Below are 19,109 nucleotides of genomic sequence, written 5' to 3'. Positions count from 1 at the left end.
AGGCACACCTCACTTATCTTGCTCACCTGAAAGCCCCAGACTTCCAAAATATAGAAATACGGGGTGCTACCTGGCTCTGAGCAGGCAAAACAGCCATCAGGAGACCCCGGCTTTCAACCTCACACACCTGACGCCAGCGGATCTGCTAAGACCCTCACTCTGAGCACAGCTGACTTTTGCTAATAGTTTCCAGTGCTAAATTAACTGAAATCTTCCTTTGTAGAAAATAAAACATTTTACAATTAGCTGTTATTATACTAGTATTTCTAAGACAATTTTTCTCTAGATAACAGGGTAACTGAAAAGATAAATCATGTATTTTTAGGGTCATTGGAAGGTGTTAACTGCCTCACACTGCACTCCTCAACCACCCAAGCCCATTAAGAAACCAAAAAAAAAAAAAAAGATCTCCTCTCACATCAGAAATTTTTGAAAAACAAGAGTACCGGGGCACAAATTCCAGATGGGGCAGGACGCTGCTGTGCAGTCCTGGCCACCAGCGGTGACCCGGTTCATTCCTTCTGGCCTACTTTTCAAGGCACTGTTTACCTGTGGAGCTTATACCACTGCCTCAATGTATACCATTGGGTACTTTTGCATATTTTGTACTTTGAAAGAAAGAGGAGTAAGATAAAAAGTAAAAATAAGACTTGTTCCACACCACCCTACCCAAGTTGAAGCACAGAGCTCCAAAAACTCAAAAAGAAAGAAAAAAAAAAAAAAAAGGTAAAACAAACACACAAAACTTAGAAATGCAGGGGGCATTATCCAGGAAACTGGCTTGTGTTCTATTAAGGACAAACCGTGGTTTTCATGTCAGTGGGTTGCTAATGTTTCCATTCTAGCTAGATCTCAGTTTAAAAATCATAAAGTGCTTACCCAATCGCTTTGTAGTATACAAGTGTAAACCCGGAGTGTATAGAAATGAATGGAGACCTTCAGGTACATACCCTCAGAGGCCTTCTTTCCTCCACCATGAAATTAGAACTGAACACCATGTGGCCCTCTTATTCAGGAGACTGTCTCTAGTGGGTTCGGGCCCAGCGGAAAAAGGTATTAGGCTCTGCATTACAAAGTAAAGACTTCCCTCTCCTTTAGCTTCCTTCTTTGTACATTTTTTCTACCAACCACTTTACCAAGCAGTCATAAAGACATGTAGACCTGGTACATGTACTCAATTTTCAACTTTTTTATATGAGTTTTTCTCCTTTTCCCTGTACTTCCCTATACTCAAACACATCAAGACGGGCAGACTGAACACAGAAGGGTGGAACAGGGAGACCTCTGCAATCTCTGAGATGTTAGGGATGGAGAAAGAGTTCCACAGACAAGGTCCATGGTTCTCCCATGATCTGCACAACAAGGCTACTCAGTTTGGGAGAAAGGCCTGCTTCCGTAAAGATAATAGCCAAGAAAACCCACTGGGCACTTCTATCCTGTCACATAGGGTCGCTATGAGTCAGAATCAATTTGACGGCAACCAACAACAACAACTCAGTCAGACAGCCCCCAAATCTCTAAATCTGTTCAATTTTCATGCTACAAAAACAAATGGCATCCTAGAATGGGAAGAAGACCATCAAGGGGCACCCATGAGCTGTGCCTGAAGATTTCAAGGGGCTGCACATCCCTGGAGTGCCCTGATGGCACAGCGGTTAAGAGCTCAGCTAACCAAAAGGTCGGCAGTTCGAACCCACCAGCTGCTCCTTGGAAACCCTATGGAGTAGTTCTGCTCTGTCCTATAGGGTTGCTGTGAGTTGAAATCAACTGGACGGCAACAGGTTGGTTGGTTAGCTTGCAGGTCCCTCAGTTCATACAACTCTTCCCTGAAAGGAGAGAAGAGGGTTCCTTATTATCAGTGATCGTTGTTTTAAACTAACAAAGAAGGCCTGCCACATAACATTCTGGAGTTGGGAAGGTGCCCGGAGATTCCTAAATCTAACTTATTTTTCAGAGGAGGAAGCTGAGGACCTGAGAGGTGACCCGAGTTGCTCACAACCAGAGCTTTAGCGACACACAGATCATCAGGGGAGCCGAGCTCCCTGCCAAAATGTGATTTTACCAAAACATAAAGTCACTGTTCCTTCCATACATTATCACTGTGAGCTGTTTATTTTCCTTTTTGTGAAAAGGAAAAAAAGGCAAGTGAGATAAACCACTTTCAACTCACATCATTTTTACCGTGATCAGAGAGTAAACAATATCGCAGTTAAACATTTATATCATTCCAGTCAAATAATCAGGTACTATTTAAATCTAGAGAACTCCAGAAAATTAGCTATCAGGAAAGGACTGTGACAAAACACGTATTTAATTTTAGAATGTTCTCACAGCCACTGAACCCGGACAACACGTACAAACACAGGCACAGATTCCACAGCAAGTACTCCTCTGAGCACCTGAAAACCAAGTCTCTCAAATGATAGCCCGCTCGTGGAACAACATGAAAAGATGCATAAGCCACAGTCTAAAAGTGGGTGGATTTTAGGTTCTGTGGAAAGAGACAACAATAGTACCTGGAAGCTTTTTTAATTTTTTTCAAACAGAATGCATTATGAAGAAAAGTGGTTGAGAAAGCTTAGTCACTTTTTTGTGGCTTAAAGCTTTTTTTCCCTCTTTTATTCCAGGCTTAAACAAAGTTCAGTGGGGCATCAAGCTGCCTGTTTTAAATTACAGTCTGTATTTTAAAATAGAAGGCTGCACAGCGTGTTCCTGAAGCTGGAGGGTGGGAATGTTATTCACGGAAAATTGAAGGCTTGTTGAGTCAATAATCTTCTTTCACACAGTAACAATTTTCAGCTAAAATTTCTTGACCCAAACAAAGGAAAACAAGACCATTCAGTTATTTTACAACAATTTAGAGAAGGCAAAAGAAAAGATGAGGAAGAGAGAGACACCTCTCAAATCCTACATTCTGGGGGAAGAAAAGAAAATTTCACTCAGGGAAGGACCTTCTCTCCGTATATTTACTTTCTCTCCTAAACCGACAGTTAATATTAAAAAGTTACTTCCAGTCCAAAAGAAGGTATAAAAGCCAATCACCAGTCCACAAAGGCTACCATGAGCTCCTGTCAGTTATGTATCCCTTATTATATCACATACATGTGCTCCTCCAGAGTTACTTGCAACAGGAAAAATCTGTAAATTAAAATCTATTTCCCACCTGACTTAGAAAACAGAAAGTCAAACATAGTCCACGCATTACAATGGCCAATACCTGCATAATCTGGAGAGGTTAGGCTGCCCATTCTAGGGAGCGTGAGAAGAAAGGAGGAAGGCTTTCTGTGCCAGGCATTGCAGTTGGTAGAAACAGAAACGGAAGGATATGGTGAGAAATGGTACCTCTGAACATCACTGAATCTTTCTTTCTACTTTAAAATCTAAGTAAACAAAAACTTTAAGCTACTCTCCTCCCTGAGCTCCCCCAGCCCCGTACCCATCACATTCCTAACATACACTGCTTTTTGTTCTTTTTGAAATATACTAAGAGCTCAACGCCCGTTACTCTTCCTCCTTCTGCACAGATAACACCTCCGGTTGAAGGCTTATGACCCAGGCGTGGTTCTGCAGCTATTTTTAGGTGGCCCTGGGAGTTCCGAGCAGCCAAGCAAGTGAGGCTGCAGTAAGGGCTTCATGACCTCACACGGGTCATCTTAAGAGCCACAAGTTATGTCAAAGCCGTCCAGTCCTCTATTTGTTAGGGCAAAATTGGACATTGCCTTTTCTATTAGCTGGGAATATCTACATTCATCATCCCTTAGTTAATGAGCCTCATTTATCAACTATAGATCATAGTTATCCTTCTACTATCAAAACCAATATCCTGCAAATCACTTATGTTCCGGCCTTTCTTACTCTCTAATTTTGTCTAGTTTTTTTTCTTTTACTCTTTCATTAATTTTTTGGAACTGACAGTCATATAAAATGGGCTGGAATTCATTTCCCCTATATTTTAAAGGGAATTTTTCAGATAACTGCATCCAAAAGTTTGCAGGAGACATGCTTATGGTGTCTATAAACAAATTGTTAAAAACAACACATTGCCACCAAGCAAACATCCTGGCTACAATGAATTTACAATTATCCATTTATTATAAGAGACCGTCAATTTAGAAACATTTTGTACACAAAGACATGAGTTATTTAAAAGCAAACTCAGTTCTCTTTAAATACTTAACTTACTCAGACTTTCCATGTAATTAGTCCGGTTTTACCTTGAAGAATTCCAATCTGGTGAGGTTTTACTGGATATCGATTCACAGAACAAATACTTAAGCGGAAGATTGTTTTGAAAGACAGAGAAACAAACCTTCCCACTTCCTCCTATTTCCTACTTTGTTCAAGTATTATCCAGTTTTCAAAATGACTACCAATACAATGAAGAAAAACTGGAGGATAAAAACACAGAACATCACATTTTAAAGAAATAACCCATGTTGGAAAACAAACCTTTCCGATAGTCATTATCATTTTTTATAAATTAAGACTTTCAAGTAAGGCCCTCACATGCTGCCCTCAGCCTGGATCCAAAAAGAACTGGTGTCTCCGTATAGAATGGGCCAGTGACTAAAATTCCATTAGAGAGCATGATAAATCCCGGGCAAGTATCTGAAGCACTGCACCTTCCCTTTAAAAATCCACCAGTTTCACAGTGTTTTTGTGCCTTTATTATAAGAGCATGCGAGTGATTCCATGTACCTGCAGATGGTCTACCAGACAAGGCGCCATCCTCAGAGAGTCTATTCCCACCCTCCCTTACACAGGATGCTGGCGTTTAATGGCTTCCGTTTTATATTTCAAAATGTTTCTTTTGAAACTCCAAAACTGAACGTACACCAATAACGTTTAGACAATACCAACAATAAACAGCCTCTACGTTCAGTTGCACACAGGGATAATCCATGCCTGAGCACAGAGTTCAGGGTGAGAGTAGATTAGGTTTCTCTTTCATTAACTTATAATTATGAACTTATAATTTGAGAAGGATCAATCCATGAAAGACAGCCATATCCTTAACCTTTCAGTGACAATCACTTGAGTCCAAGATACAATAAAAAATTTGGGAAGAATTCATTCAGCAGCCATACACCTAATTCTTACATGGTAGATTTTAACTTCTGCAAAAACTTGCCAACTAACATGTTAAGACAGTCTTCATAACTTACATTTCTAGTTGGGTTGAAGACTTGATAGAAAGCAGAATCCAGTTTAAAAGCTGTTTTACCTAGCTTTTTCCAATAAATCACAGGAACTGTATCATCAATATTCATATATGCTTTAAAAACACATGACCTTTTACCCCTTGCCAACATAAATGTCATTAAAGATTAAAAACACAAAGACAAAAGTAAACAAACAAATAAGCATATTCTTTCAATAAAGGCAGAACACTATGTGCCCTGTTGCCAATACCTAACCCCCAAAAGAATATTCTTGGTAATGACAGTTCTCCAGCCATTCTCTTCTAGGCTGCCAATATCCTGTTTAACACCCGCTATTTCAAAGAACAACCAGCATTTACTACCTCCTTCCTTTCACAAAGGACCAAAAAACATATGTTTTGTCTAAAGCCCAGTATTTCCTTCTAATTGCAAACTCAACCAAAGTGCCGTAAGCACCATTGCACACAACATTTAGGATTTTAGTTAACTCAAAAGATCAAATTCTTTTCATGTCAACCTCTTTAGATATTTACTATTTAAGGCAAAAAGGGGCAGAAAGGTTTTTTATTACCTGATGGGCTTTCCAGAACAGCCAATATTTATAGACATTTTCTACAAAGTCAAAACAAAGTAGTCTATTCTCAAATGCTGTTAGACTGTGACCACAAGTCACTGGAATTCCAATTCTTAGGTAAACAGAACAATGGGCCTGGCTATCTCAAATACAAAACTAGGAGCTGGCTACTCAGAAGAACACACCAAGTTAGTAATTTCTAAACTGAGTAATATTAACAACTCTTCAGATCCCTGGAGGGAAAGGCAGTACTTCGCTTAGAATGAGGAAGAAAAATCAAACCTTTTTTGTTTTGTTTACATCCTTCCGTACATGTTTATCAATATTTTATTAGCAACATTCTATCTGTGTACTACAATTACTGAAATTCTGAATAACCATTACTGTCAATTTATTTACCTTTAAAATTAAAAACTATATGTTACCAAGAAAAGATTGCTTTCATACTATTTTTAGTATTTTTGCTTAATCATCTAAAAGTGCTACTTCTTTTCTTGAAGCTTAAGGTTGCACAGGTAAAACCCGAATGCCACTGTACAGTAAGAGAAAATGGCCAGCAGAACAACAGTGGCCTGCCCACACAGACAGGGCACTCATCCAGTCCAGCCTGACCACTAGCCCGTGGAGAACACAGGGCCTCCTGAAGTCAACAGCTCCAACAATTTAAAAAATGTTCTAAAACTGGGAGATACAGGTATTTAAAAACAGGTTTTTATATAAGTTGTATTTGACAAATGTTTACTGAGTAAAACATAATACACACTCTGAAAAGATCCTACTTGAACAGGGGAGGCAAGACAGTTATCATACAAATAACTGTAATAAGAGAAGGAACAGGAAATGCTACAACAGATGTCAATGTAACAAAAGATCCAACAAAAAATGTGTCAATCGTATTTTGGATAGTTATCAAAGAACATAAATGAGGTGCGCTCACTGTTTATGAAGCAGTTTTGTTGTTGTTGTTAGGTTCCGTGCAGTCAGGTCCGACTCACAGAGACCTCGCGTGACAGACTAGAGCCACCCCGACAGGGTTTTCCAGGCTGCAATCTTTACGGAAGCAGATCTCCAGGTCCTTCTTCCGCAGAACCACTGGGTGGGTTCAAGCCACCAACCTTTTACTTAGCAGCAGGGCGCTTAACCACTGCGTCACCAGGGCTTCTTGTTTATGAAGTAAAGGAGTTAATAAACCACGGCACCCTTTAGGCCTTCCACCGGGTCTTTTGCTTGAATGCTGGCTTCATTTCATACCAATATGAGAGGTAGTAAAATCTACGGAATGTGTTAAAACTTTAAGTGATAATATTCTAAGGGAGTAGAGCTCTTTGAGGTAATTTTTGAATCATATGCTATATGCTAAGATTTACTAACAGTGGTAATATGAATGATACATAAGCTAATTTATCTCAACAGGGAGAAAGCAGCATGGTTAAGAGGTATAGGAATACACGAACATTACTGAGGAAGATTTGGTTAGTCCTCTCTCATTTAGCTTACATCTGAGTTCATTAAGCAAAAAAGTAAATATGACTGGTCATGGCCCCAAGACAACAGAGGACAAGTATTAATTCATCAGTCATTGCTTTGTGTGAATGACTGGACAATCTACACCAGTCAGCTGGAAAGCATACCTGCATTAGCTACTGAAGATCACCAGGAATTTAATGACATGAAAATACAGACAAATATAACTTCCAACAACGGTGAGAGGACAACTTACTGAGCTCAAATTATAGATCTAGCGTGAGAATACTGGAAATGTCTTCATTTCTTGTAATGGGAAGTTGTTAACTATGTAATAAGCATATGCTTAAGAAAACATCACACATGCAGAAAAATATTACAAAATCTATCTCAATATAAGCAAAGAGATACGTTATAAAAATAATTACAATAATTTCTTATAAGATATAAGAAATTACTGGAGAAGCATTTTTGTTATATAATAAATTATACATTAGAATCACTATGTCACATTTTTCTGATGCTGCAAATCGTAAGAGCCACCATTTATTTAGTTTCAAAATTATGAAACTAGAAATTACAAATATGAGAGATTTTCTCTAATGTTAAATAAAAAGACAAAATTTACCTCACCAACACTTGAAGAGCATAACATGAGTAAGTCTACAAAGTCTATAAAGTAAGTCTATAAGGGATCCACAAGCAAATTCAGACGCGACGACAAACACAGCTTTATGGTACCTATGGTGTCAACTTAGGCAACTTAGAGAACAAAAATATTTAATAAAAGTAATGCTGTGAAAACACACGATAATAACGTGATAACAGAATAGCAACAAATCTTTCCACAAAACCGTAATCACCCTAATTTTGTATAACGACTTCTCGATGCAGCACCCACATAAATGTATCTGTAAGCCCAACGCAGAAACTTCTCATGCATACCAGGCCCTGTGCAAAAAGTACACTTACATAAAGCCAGTTTTCATCGTAATAACATACGGCTGGGTTTCAGGTACACCGGCTGGTCTTTGCTTTGCTTTGCCCTTTATCCAGTAACTGGCACTTCTATATACTCACCATAAAACCTAGAAATTTTGCTCTGTAAGAGGCTACTGAAATGTGCTTAAAGTATTATTGAGTCAATCAGCCTCCCATTCATCTGTAAGTTACAAAAACAGAAAGAAAATACCCATTAAGAATTTTTTTTTTTTTTAAACACCACCACAAGAAATCTTAAAAATTCTCTAGGAAAGTAGGCAAGGTAAAGACTAAGGAAGGTGGCAAGTTATTATACATATACAAATAGAACAATTCAGAAAAAATTTAAACTACTGATGAGTATAGTGGCTCATGTTCCCAAATATTTCTACTCTCTTTTTCAGTAATCAACTTAGAAAGCACCCAACCCACAACAGAAGGCTTCAGTCAACTTTCTGGGCCTACAACAGTTCCTTCCATCACTAATCATGCTGTGGAGTGAGCTGAAAGTCAGCCATCCTCCCAACCTGCACACAAGCATACAAGCAGTGAGTCGCTCCACAGGTCTCCAGTGGAGACCAAGAAATCAGTATACTTCGAGCTACTCTTAGAGCTACACAGAGTATCTGTATCCACAGAGACAACTCTTCCAATCTGGATCACAGTACAAATCACCTGCCAGTGACAAACCTACAAAGCTGGGTTTCTCTAAAAACACTAAAAAACAGTATGGCCACAATACAAATAGCTGGTGAAAAAGAAGTGAAATTCACTCTCCACCTGCTTTCCGTAACACCGCAAGCCACTTTCTAAACACTCCACAAATGCTGCATTTATCAACAGCACACACACATTCCCACACAGTGTACGCTCACCCACCTGTGAATTATCTACTGAAGAAAAAAAACTCTGAGCATAAAACACAGAATCGTTACCTTTTTCATGTCTTCAAAAATCAAATAGCTAGGTCATAAATACTCCAGTATGACTACTGAATGACTACAATAAAAGTTTACCCCCTTCCACCAAGAAATAAAAGCTGTAAACATTAGGGTTTCGAGGGAAAAAAAAAGTACTTTAGATTCAAAGACAGTGTATATCCTGTAGCCATCATATACCTTCCCTCTAAGGCTACATGTCACCAAACACGGGTACGGCGCGCAAGCCAAATGTCATGTATGACATTCATTACAAATGCTTGCTCTTAAATGTTCACAACTAATACCATAAATCTTAACATAACCATATTTAAAATTCATGTTAAAATCTTGCTTAGTCTGAACTCTCATCTTAAACAAACCTTTGTAATAGAGATTAAATATTAACAATTCTTTAAGTCAGAATATTTCAACAAGAAATGTAAAAATATCTACTTGCATGATTTAATTTTTCTTTTTTTTTTTTTTAGTTTATAAGGAAAATCTCATTTAAATTAGGTTCCCTAAACCCAATGCCGTCGAGTCGATTCCGACTCATAGTGACCCTATAGGACAGAGCAGAACTGCCCGATAGTTTCCAAGGGGCGTCTGGCGAATTCCAACTGCCAACCACTTGGTTAGCAGCCATAGCACTTAACCACTATGCCACCAGGTTCCCTATAAGATACAAATTAAGTACAGCTGAAGTATTTGAGTATCAACCTGATACCCTATAATGTAACTACTACTCTTATCAATATATACCCCAGACACCATACACTATTTGCTGGTGAAAATACTTTGCAAGCTGCCTTATTGAATTTTAAATTCAAACATTTTCTTTTAGGTGACAAAAGCTTGGGTGATTTCTCATTACTTAAATATAATGTCCCAAAAGAAAGTCAAGCTACTATCAGATGCTGAATCTCATCATTTATATCCTTTGCCAAGTGGGAATTTCTTTTAAATTCCAACTCTGATACAGACACCTCTGCTCTGTGTCATTACCAGAAAGCAACCGGCTAAAGAAAGCTCAATTGTATAAGAGCAATAACTGCCTGCTCACAAAACCAACCAGCCCAGTAAAAGCTTTCCATTGGTGTCTGGACTCTGAAACAGAGCACCTACAAATGAAGTCGCCGACTTAGGGTAGTATTGCTCCCAAGAATTATGCCCTAAAAAATTAACAAATCACAAATATATCTGAAATCTGGAAACCTCTCCCTCAAGTCTTAATACAAAATAGAACAAACAAAAACAAGAACTCCTTAAAAAATTATTTAACTCATTCCATTTCCAAAGCAGCATGTTAATGTCTTACTGGTAAGCTTGATGGTCTTTCTTGTTGTATTAAGTTCAAGTCTTCATGGTTAGGTTTTCCGGGAGCCAGAGGAGGTTGAGACCTAGTTCCATAGCCTTCCTGAGACATGTCCTGCACAAACACAAATACAAAAAGTACTTCATCAATATTTCAATGAGTTAGAAGCTTCTTCAGTAGCCAAAAAGAAGCAAAGACATCACAAACTATCAACTACGGTTATATTTAAGCAGACATATAAATGTTTTAGTTATCATTTAACATTTCATCGAAAGCATAAACAACAAAGCAGTGAATCATCAATAGCAAAGATTCGTATAATTAACAACTGAATTTATTATAAGATCATACAAACTACATATCATATGTGTTAGTACTGCAGAAAGATAAAGTCAATAAAAGGTGAGGAGGAAGCCTGACTGCAGCCAAACTTTCATTTTAACCAGAACAAACCAAAAGCTCATTTTATTATTTAATCCTGATTTTGGTTGAACGGCCTTTAATATTACGATAAATACTATGTTAATTACATGAGAATGATTAACCAAAACTTTATTATCAACTGATTTTTAATATGCCCTCTCAATAACCCACAAAACAACATAAATAGTTCTGAAGCTCACGGTGTCCTGGGGTTTTTACCAAACCATGAAAACTCATGTCTGGAACTCCATCTGTCCACATGGCACCATTTGCAAAGAACCACGATAAAGAATAAAACAACAGTGGGGAACAAAAGACACCCCAAACCCTGCTGAGGTACAGGAGACTGATAACAACAGGGTTTTTCTGACATCTATCGCACGCCGTTTCTGAAAGTATTCTCCGCGGTTTCAGTATTATGCTGAAATATTACATAATTCACACGCTACCCCACACCAACCTCACTGAATACTAGCAAGAACCTGCCCGATGCAGATCTCTAGCTGGTGAACTTCGTCCGCCCAGCTACTAACGCTCTACCCCCACTGCCACCCCAAGTCGAGCAGCAGGACAGAATGTGAAAGGCCTATTACAGCATCTAACTGGCACTGAAAGTTGAAGAACCAGTTTCTGATTATAGAGAAAAAAAGTGAATGGAAAATACACTTTAAAATAAAATGCTTTCCCTGTCACTCATTCAAATATGTGTTGGATTAAAGAAACATTATATACAAGTGCTACTTCTTCTGCAAAATCCCTAAAATATTATTTTAAAAATTAATGTTTATTAGTTGAAGCCCTATAAAAAGCTCCTCCTGCCCCACCCCTTTCTCACACAGTATACACTTAAAATTGTACTGCTTCCGATGCCAAGAAACTTTGGACCTGAGCAGGTGCTGCAAAGCTCGCAGGCTGCGCAAACTAGATGTAACCAGCCGAGCGTCAGGGCGCCTGTCAGCAGGCTTGGAGGAAAGGGAAGGCAACAATCCAGCAGCCCTTCTTTCCTTTAAACACGCCTCCAAAATAATTAATCAGGAGACAATATCTCATAGCAGTGTTTAATGACCACTACTGGATTCTGGTGACAAAATGGCATCCCAGTCGTCCTGGTTTAATTCTGTTAAAATGACAAGGTGAGGCATCGCCAAGCACATGGAATCAAGGCATCTTGAAAGGGGAGCACTTCGATCTGGCTGCCAGCAGAGGGTAACAATCGGGCTGAAAAAAAAACCCATTGCTGTGGAGTAGATTCCGACTCACAGCGACCCTACAGGGCAGAGGAGAAATGCCCCATGAGGTTTGATTAGCAGCCGAACACCACCAGCACCACCAGGGCTCCAACAATCAGGCTGAGGTGGGACAAAAGCTGAGGCTGGATGATCCTGAGCACACTCCCCCACCCCAGTCTGCCCCCCAGCGGTACGTTTCTTCCTGATCCCAGGGTTGTCACGGGGACTCCCGCTGCGGGCCTGCTGGTCCCTACAGATTAACAGCAAGGACTTCCCATCAAGTAGGGCACAAGGCCTCCATTCAGTGGCCTTCACCCTGTAACAAAACCCCACAAAGGTGCAGGACAGCTTCACAATGGCAAACAAACGAGCAGGCCGCTCCTCCAGACGCGCGTGTGTGCACACAGACCTCGCAGGGGGGCGCAGGCACTTTTTTAGTAAACTTTAGTTTAGTTAGGAAACAGTAACTGGCATGCCCTATGCTTATTAGCCTTTTAAATTTCTTTTTATTTTCTCTATGTAGCCAAATAAGCTGCTTTTTTAAAGAGTTGAAAAAGACCATTACAACTACAGTGAATACACATTTCAGTTTAGAAACATCCCCTCTAAAACAAGCAACACTGAACTAACAGACTATGAAAACCATCAGAAGAATTTACTACGGCTTCACATTCACTTCCCGAGGCTTTAAAAGTTCAAAATAATTAGATTCCGCCAAAGTTGCAAACACTACTGCTAACCTCGGGAGGCTTTCAACTACTAAAACACGAGTCCAAATATTTATTTGGAATGAAAACGAAAACAAAATTTAGTGAGAAGCTCTGAAAATGTCACTTGTTCTGCCTCAATGTAAGCAGTCTGAATGTCAGGATTAACTTGACTACCAGGGCATATGGAAAAGGAACCGAAGTTCAGCCTACAGCATCATCTTATGCAACTCGCGGCGGGCCCATAAAGCCTGTGTTTAGCTACTTCAATAAAGACATAAAAGTTACATGCCATAACTAACTTGAGCCCTTTCACCTTCAGAGCTGTATGTGTTTTCTGGTATTTTTGTCTCAAGAAGGGAAACAGGAACAAGTAATTCAATATATAATTCAAGGGCAATGTCAGCATCCAAAAATAAAGAATATGTTCGGCATCACATTTATAAACAAATAAGCATAGTTTTGCATTTTACAACAGCGATGCCACCTCTGGTTATACATACGGTATAAACTAGTACCTACTAGTACGTAAACTGGTACACACAAATAACTACTGCATTTTTCTGACACACATATACAAATGTTGTTATAATACCTCAATGCAAAAGAACCAAGCGTCAGGAAATGTGGTTTGCCCCTTCAGAATACTCTATCAGTGTTATTTCTCTTCATCTCATCCGCAAATGTTTGTGCTTTAACTCTGCTTTCTGTTAGGAGTCGAAGGTGAGAAATGCAAAAAACAAGCGAAGTGGGAAAAGAGCTTAGGGCCGTGGCTGCATGCCTTCGTTTCAGAAGTCTGCACGCCTTCATTTCAGAAGTCTGCACTTAGATATTTCTTTTAACAAATGCAGTGAACACTCACAGGATGCCTAAGTACTACGCTCTTTGCTGGGCACTTCCACATGTTACAGTATGAAATGTGACCAAGGGAGACGACACCAGTGTCCCACTTAGATTTTAAGAACAGATAAGATCAAAACTACGATATGGATCTTAGTAAAAAGGCCAAGAGTATAAATGACTCCATTTTCTTTTCTTTACAAAATGAATCAAACGATAATGGCAGCATAAAACTTTGAAGCAAGGGGATTAACTAAAACATCAAGGACACTTCAGGACCCCTTCCATAAAGGTTCCTAACTGCAAATAGTATTTTATCTTTCCAGATTTTTAAATCTGTCACCAACTGTAAGTGTCAATTTAAATCCTTTATCTTTTAAACACATCTGGAGCACATTTTCTGTAAATTGTTTTTCTCTTTTGATTTGTTTGTCTCCTAATACTGTACCTCAGAGCTCATTCCATATCCGTACTTAAACGGCTACTTATCCTTTCTTTACCGCTACATATGTCATTATTTGGCTGTGCTATAACTTATTTCCCCAGTCCCTTATTGAGGGACACATACATAGGTTGTTTCTAGACTTTCGCTACCTCATACAGCCCCATAATAAACACTCTTGACCATGTATCTTCACGTGAAATATTTCTGTAGCATCAAGCTCTACAAGTGGAATTACTACCACAAAGGGCTGGTACATTTAAAATTGTGACAGGTTCTAGCAAAGTGCTCTCAGGAAGGAAGCATCAACTTACACTCCCGGCCAGACATCTGTAAAAGAACGCGCTTTACTAAAGATGTTTACGTTAATACCAAAAAACTATTGACCACATTAAAAAGCAGAAAACCTAGAGCGAGGGAAGGGTGGGAAGACTGGGCAGATAGTACCAAGAAGAAAAAATCATTTAAGAGCATATGGGATATAAATTAAAGGAAGACGGAGGCAGAGACAGGGGAAGGAACACCTCCGTCCATGACAAAGAAATGGCAATAAGACTGAGTAGGAGTCCAGTTAGAATAAGTCCAGAAGCTACCAAAAGCTGATGTTTTTTATGTTCCAGCAGAGAGCTTCAGGTGTGAAACAAAAAGCAACAGGGACCCACATGGTTTCTGGACCCAGAAAACGTGATGATTCACATGTTATTGAAGAAAGTGTTTCCAACAACTGTGTGAAGTACTGATGTGCTAACAAGAGAGTAAATTTACTCATTTATTATTACTGCAATACTCCAGAGCCAGATAACGCGGACTTGAGTAATTTTATAAACCCTGCCATTATGTAGGTCAGAATCACTTCTTGCTCCTTTTCTCTCCTTGCTTTGGAAAATCCATCAACAATTCAGCAGTCCCTGGGAGGCACAAACGGTTAACGTGCTTGGCTGTTAACTGAAGGTTGGCGGTTCAAGTCCACCCAGAGGCACCCTGGCAGAAAGGCCTGGTGATATACTTCCAAAAAATCAGCCACTGAAAATCCTATGGAACACAGTTCTACTCTGACACACAGGGGTTTGCCATGAGTTGGTGTCAACTTTGACGACAATTGGTTATCATCGTTTCTAACTACTAAGGGGAAAATGGAGCCCTGGTGGTGCAGTGATTAAGAGCTCAGCAGCTAAGCAAAAGGCCAGCAGTTCGATGATCCTGGCAATAAAGCATTTTAGTGGGAGAGAAGGTGGAGCAATCACCTTTGCAGAGAAAATGGCTGGTAGCCGTACAGAGCTGTCACGGTCTCGTGAAATCATCACTAAGCTGGAGAAACGCAGTGTGATGTTTACTCTGCTTTATGTTTACTCTTCCTTTTAGTTTGTAGCTAAATAAACTTAACCTATCCCTCCCAAAAGGAAAGCAGTACCTATCCATCTACAATATATCCACTTTGAAAACGGCTGGATCATCACCCCCTGGGTATCTCAGGAAAGCCCCAGCAGAAACATCACCAACAAGGGCGCTGACATTTGCAAGCACGGACCCTGACACAGTGTGCAGCTCATCTTACAACAAACCCGAGAAGTAGCTCCTGTCGTTACCACGAGGGTCACACTTAGGAGGACATGAAAACGTGAGGGGCGTGCCAAGAAGCTGCAGAGCTACCGTAGGGCCTCTGCACAGACAAACCCTCATTTCTAATGTAACTGCACTATTACAAAACAAGGGAGTTAGTGCAATATTAACTTTTTTAGGTATTATCCTAGCCTTCCATGTATTCCCCTAAACTCCCTTTTCAAAAATCACTAACTTAAGTATTTTACATGTGGATGCTTCCGAAACATTCAATTCTATTTTTATGAATAAGTAAGAAATACTAAAATACATTCCCTTCCACAAAGTTGAATACAGACAACTCTCCTTAGCATCAAAGAGTAGTTACTTAAAGTCTACCGGCTGATGCCAAGCGTGATGAACAGGGCCATCCTGCCCCTCGGATCACGTCCTTTGAAGGCCCCTCTACTGGTTCCCCTCTGCTGCCTGCCTCTGAACCATTAATATGCCTCAGATCTTTATCTCTCACCCCCAACACACACGCGCGCGCACACGCACCCACGTGCTCTATGATTCCTAAGTCTTCACGCCCACAGTCTGAACTGCATTATTACCATATCTCTACCTGTAGGCCCTGGAGTCCCCCAGCGTCATTGCCTCAGGAAATGACTCCCCTACCATCCTCCTCACACCTGCTCCTTCTTCTTCATGTCCTCACCTGGTCAAAGGCCTCTCTAACCCCATGAAACTTCTCACGGCCACCTGAGAAGACACCTTTCTCTTTCACAATCTGACCTGACCCCTCACCAAATCCAAAATTACTGTAAGATCTACCCGCTTCCTCTTTAGCTTACTGCCAGTGCCTTTTCTGGGGCTACTTTAATGAAGCTATCACCACTATATCACCAGTACAGGCTTTCCAAAACACACTGGTCACGGTGCTCAGACGATGCCTCTCAGTGCCTGAAGAATCAAGTCCACAATCCTTGGTTTGGTGCCTAAGAGCTCCTAGAATGCCCTCCAACTGTCACTGCAGCTTCTCTCTGGCCGTTCCCTAAAGCCCGCCTCAGTTCTCAGCCTCAGCACCGCGCCTCCTCACATATCCCACACAGGCCACACAGGCACTGCACCCACGTCTCTCTGTCAGGAATGGATCCCTTCCTTCTCCTGGCTCTGCAAAACATGGAGTTGTCCTCAAGATCTTGCTAGCCACTAACTCCACCATCCCCCAGAGTAACTGCCTTCCACAACTACCTCAAACCAGGATGGTTCTCACTCTTTTTAGCTTCATGATTCATAGGTACTCCTTTTAAAGAATTTAGGATGCTGTATTTTAACTCTTTGTGTAGCTCCCAAACTAGTTTTCGGCTGCTCTAAGGGGAAGGATCCTGTACTGTTCACAAGTGGATTCCCAGAGCCTGGTACACAACAGCTTCTCAATCAAGGCCTGACAAATGACTGACTGGATGCCTTCTAAAAGCTTACACTTAGAATTAGGCACAGCAACACAAAAATAGATGTATGAGGACAAAAGCCTAAAACTGAACAAAACTTGGGCTCATGTCCAAGACAATTTATCGTGTTAACAGCTCCACTGCCTACCAGAGATGTGCTACAAAACACGTGTTCCTGTTTGTTACTGGCAGTCTTAAGGCAAAAAGGTGACTGCAGAAGAACGTAGTAAAAACTCTACTAGAAATTAAGAGGGAGGTAAGAGACTATGGAGAGAATCCGCGGTTCTAACACCAAGGGAGGCAATGAAGGCATTCTGTAGGTCCTAAGGAACAAGCACATGCCAGTAATGAAACATTGTTGCCAAAAACAAACAATTGGCAGATCACACTACCGATTTACAGGAAATAAAAAGAGCCTAGGGACATACGAGGTAGTCTCTGACAAACGACACGTCTAAATTACAATGAACCACATTTAAGGCTGTCTCCAGTGTTTTTTTTTTTTGGTACATTTTATCCTTAGTAATACAGACTCCGTACAATGTTGCAGTGTGCAATTTGCTGGTGTTAACATTCTCAGATGTTCATTTGCAGATGTTCAAAGATTGGACTTACAAAGATACTGATAATAAAAGTCGATAATAATAGGAAAAAAAAGTATTAGACTTGCAATAGAAGAGATATAAGGTAGAGTCATCAGAACATTGTAAAAATCGAGAACTACCTGTATTTAACCATAGTGAAAAAAAAAAAAAATAGTGAAGCAATCACTAAAACCCAGACTGTACAAATCTATACTAGAAGAATGACCTAGTTTCTTCAACAAATAAATTGCAAAAAAAAAAAGAAGAAGAAGAAATGAATGAAAAGAGAGAAAGGAGATGGAGGACCATCCTGGAGATTTAACAAGATGATTAAGCAATTGTAATGTGTGGACTTTATTTGGACCTGGATTCAAATTATCCCAAAATGTAAATCAAACAAAACATTATTCCATTTATGAGACTCCTGGAAATTTGAAGACTGGATATATAATGATATGAAAAAATTATATTTAAATATGACAATCTTACCGTTTCCTTTAAAAAAGCCCTTGATCTTTAGAGATACACACTGGGATATTTACAGATGAAAGGACAGGATGTCTGTGATTTGATTCAAAGTAATACCAGGAGTCCACCACCCGCCTGTCAGTTTATCTTACCGTGATGGCTTGCCTGTTGCTAGGATACTGGAAGATTTGCCACCAGCATTTCAAATACCAGCAGAGTCACCCTTGGTGGACAAGCTTCAGAGAGCTCCCAGACTAAGACAGATTAGGAAGAAGGACTTAGCAGTCTACTTCTGAAAAAATTGGCCAGTGAAAACCTTATGAACAGCAGGGCAACACTGTCTGATATAGTGCCGGAAGACGACCCCTCAGGTCAGAAGGCACTCAAAATGAAACTGGGGAAGAGCTGCCTCTTTAAAGCAGAGTCAACCTTAATAATGTAGATGGACTAAAGCTTTCAGGAGCTTCATTTCCTGACGTGACACAACTCAATGACAAAAAACAGCTGCAAATATCCATTAATAATCTGAATGTGGAATGTATGAATCATGAATCTGGGAAAACTGGAAGTCATCAGAAATGAAACAATGCACGAAGATCAATATCCCAGGCATTAGTGAGCTGAAACGGACTGGTACTGGCCATCTTGAATCAGACAACATATGGTCTGCTATGCTGGGAATATCAAACTGAAGAGGAATGGTGTCACGTTCATTATCAAAAAGAACATTTCAAGATCAATCCTGAAGTACAATGCTATCAGTGATAGAATAATATCCATATGCTGAGAAGAAGACCAGTAAATAGAACTATTATTCAAAAGTACGCACCAACCACTAAGGCCAAAGATGAGGAAATTGAAGATTTTTACCAACTTCTACAGTCTGAAATCGTTCAAACATACAATCAAGATGCACTGATAAATTATTGGTGATTGGAATGTGAAAGTTGGAAACAAAGACGAAGGATCAGTAGCTGGAAAATATGGCCTTGGTGATAGAAACGATG

General features: G+C 39.9%; 1 protein-coding gene across 9 annotated transcripts in view; it reads right to left on the bottom strand.

The window, feature by feature from the left end:
* ARID1B (AT-rich interaction domain 1B) overlaps positions 1–19,109 on the bottom strand; it is a 500,120-nt gene that overhangs the window by 303,854 nt on the left and 177,157 nt on the right. For all 9 annotated transcript variants that reach the window (XM_064292621.1, XM_064292627.1, XM_064292638.1 and 6 more), the window contains exon 4: positions 10,420–10,530. In XM_064292621.1, coding sequence (XP_064148691.1) covers positions 10,420–10,530 — 111 coding nt within the window. The remainder of the gene's footprint in view (positions 1–10,419; positions 10,531–19,109) is intronic.

This window comes from Loxodonta africana, chromosome 1 (assembly GCF_030014295.1).
Source record: "Loxodonta africana isolate mLoxAfr1 chromosome 1, mLoxAfr1.hap2, whole genome shotgun sequence".
Classification (NCBI taxonomy): Eukaryota; Metazoa; Chordata; class Mammalia; order Proboscidea; family Elephantidae; genus Loxodonta; species Loxodonta africana.
This window is presented reverse-complemented; position numbering and strand designations above follow the sequence as displayed.